This window comes from Cydia splendana, chromosome 9 (genome assembly GCF_910591565.1).
Source record: "Cydia splendana chromosome 9, ilCydSple1.2, whole genome shotgun sequence".
Taxonomy (NCBI): Eukaryota; Metazoa; Arthropoda; class Insecta; order Lepidoptera; family Tortricidae; genus Cydia; species Cydia splendana.
Window position 1 is genome coordinate 17,638,739 of NC_085968.1, and position 2,699 is coordinate 17,641,437.

At 39.2% G+C, this 2,699-nt stretch overlaps 1 protein-coding gene across 1 annotated transcript; it reads left to right on the top strand.

Moving 5' to 3' along the window:
• The first annotated feature begins 207 nt into the window (after positions 1 to 207).
• Positions 208 to 889, top strand: LOC134793735 (endocuticle structural protein SgAbd-6-like). Its single transcript, XM_063765390.1, has 3 exons — positions 208 to 320; positions 398 to 513; positions 585 to 889. Exons 1-3 carry the CDS (start codon positions 312 to 314, stop codon positions 808 to 810), a joined length of 351 nt encoding a protein of 116 aa, XP_063621460.1. The 5' UTR covers positions 208 to 311; the 3' UTR covers positions 811 to 889.
• Positions 890 to 2,699: the final 1,810 nt, after the last annotated feature.

Genomic DNA, 2,699 nt, shown 5'->3' on the forward strand with positions numbered 1-2,699 from the left:
GCAGCAGAGTAAATTACAACCTTTTGAAATTCCTATTAACATTGACATTTGTACTCTTATTAAACGTTACTTAACAAAACATTCACGGGTCATGCCATGTCCATACACATGGTTACACAGATAAACAATGCTTGTATGTATGGCCGTTCACCCACCGCGACAGATGCGCCGTCGGGCCGTAGGGCAATCGCGCTATGTTGTAACCCGACATTAGAAGAAATATATAAGAGAACCGTTAGGACATACCAGCATCCCATAAACTTGCAGATCTTCGTGGCACGCAGTCGCCATAATCATAAACAGAAGCCAAAATGAAATCGGTTAGTTGTGTGAAGTGATTTGCATAGTGAAGTGTCAGTGTTTGGATTTCGATACCAAGTTACCTGATTGATTTCAGGTGGTGTTATTAGCTCTCGTCGCTGCTTGCTGGGCGGCTCCTCAGCAGAATCCCCAGGAAGTGCAGATTCTCCGTCAGGAATCCGACAACTCTGGGTTGGGCGGATACCAATTCGTGTAAGTAATCGCAACCTAAACACTGTACCCACATTTAAAAAGAACATTAATCATTTTTATTTTTAATGCAGATACGAGTTATCTGATGGAAGCAAGCATGAAGAGCAAGGAGAGCTAAAGAACCAAGGCACCGAGAATGAGGCCATCGCAGTCCGTGGGCAGTACTCCTGGGTGGGCCCTGACGGTGTGACGTACGTCGTGTCATACATCGCCGACGAAAACGGCTTCCAGCCAACCATCGAGCAAGGGCCCGGCGGAGCAGTCCCGCCAGGCGTTGTCGCCTCCCTTTTGGGCTAAATGTTTAAGTCAATAAACTGTTTTAACAGTTCTGTACATAGCGCCAATTATGAAGCTGTATATAATATTTATATACTGACTCAATAGTTTAAATAATAATAATAAAGTATTATAAGTGTACATTGGTTTTACTAACCATGTTTTTTTTTAATTATTTTGCTGTTTACTCCATGGAAATAAAATTTTAAACCCTCGAAAAAATTGCCATCATCAAACAGTGCCATCTTATCAATAGAAGTTAAACTAGTTTACATCTAAGTAAAGGATTATTTAAGATCTGCATTTTGGTTTGAAAGAAATCTCACGATTGCTAAGTATTTGACCTAGAAAATTTAAATAAAACTAGGCTCTAGAATTAAACTTTATTTTATTAGAGTTGGATTGCTGCTCTTTAAACACTATTTTTCTTCTGACTGACGCCTCATACTATGTACATATAGTTAGATCGTAAAAAGTCTGCAGCGATTTTGATAGCCCACGCAGTGCAAGTGTCATTTTAAACGTCAAACTTCTATGAAATTATGACGTATAAATAACACTTACACTGCGTGGGCTATCAAATCCGCTGCAGACTTTTTGGTGCGACTATAGTTAGCTTTAGACCATAGGCGCTACCGCGAAAACCGAAATTCGCAAATTGCGGGGATCTGTCTCTTTTACTCCAATAAAGGCGTAATTAGAGTGACAGAGAAAAATGCCCGCAATTTGCGAACTTCGATTTTCGCGGTAGCCCCTCATTTTAGGCGGGTTCAAGTATGTACTGCCACACTGCAGACAAACAAACATCAAACTGCAAAACAGTTTGATGGCAGTTCGTTCTGCACTCGATACACAGTTGTAGTAGTAGTAAACTCTTTATTGTACAAAGCGACATATTAAAAATAACATACAATCCAGTTAACCTTTGAGTAGATGAGAGGAAAAAGTGTAAAGAGGGTGACAAATGCAGCAAAATGTAGAACAAGGTACCAGAAAGATAAAGGATATATGTAGTAGTATTATACATGTTATATAATTATTTATATCGACACGCGGGCGATATCATAGTTATTAAATAATAATCTTTATATGACATTACGTCATTATTAATTTATTTATTAAGTCTGAATGTGATCTCTGGATTGCTAAATAAGTAAAATGTTTTTTTTAGAGAAATGATAGTTGAACCCCTAATTCACACTAATGATCAAAATCGACTGCAGCCAGACTTGTTTTATATTCGCTGTAATTTAAGAAGTCGTTTTGACAGTTATGTTATGAATTGATCCTTATATTATTTACGAAGCTCAGACCGCCTAGCGCCGCTTGCATCATTTCACTAACTCGGGGTTAACCGGTTAAACCTGGATTTACCATGGTTACCAGTACAATTTGACACTGGGTTAACGACAATCGCTTAGTCCCGGGTTAGTGGGATGGTGCCTTAGAGCATTTAATAAGTCGCTTTTAAAAGCTTACCCCTCTGCCGAAAACCTTGCACAATTGTGCAAACTTTTGTATGGCATGACGTTTATCTGACATGACTATTTGTACGTTACCTACGTGCAAATCATGTACAAATAGCCATACATTTGACGTGCCCCTCCCCCGTAAAAATCAGCAGACTGTTTTGTACAGAAAATTACAGCCAAGGCGTCTCCAGTTACTAAATACTCAAAGGACGGTGCAAGTGGTGCTTAGTGTCATATATGTCGGAACCTGACACCAGAAAGACGTATTGCAGCGTTATAGTTCATTATTTTAGACGCCTGTATAAAATCGATTAGCAATGTTTAGCTACGTATTATTTGGTTGTAACGAAATAAATAAAGTTGCGTAGAGAGTAACGCCGTCTATTGGCGCATTGTTGAAATAAAGTTGCGTAGAGAGTAACGCCATCTATTGGCGTG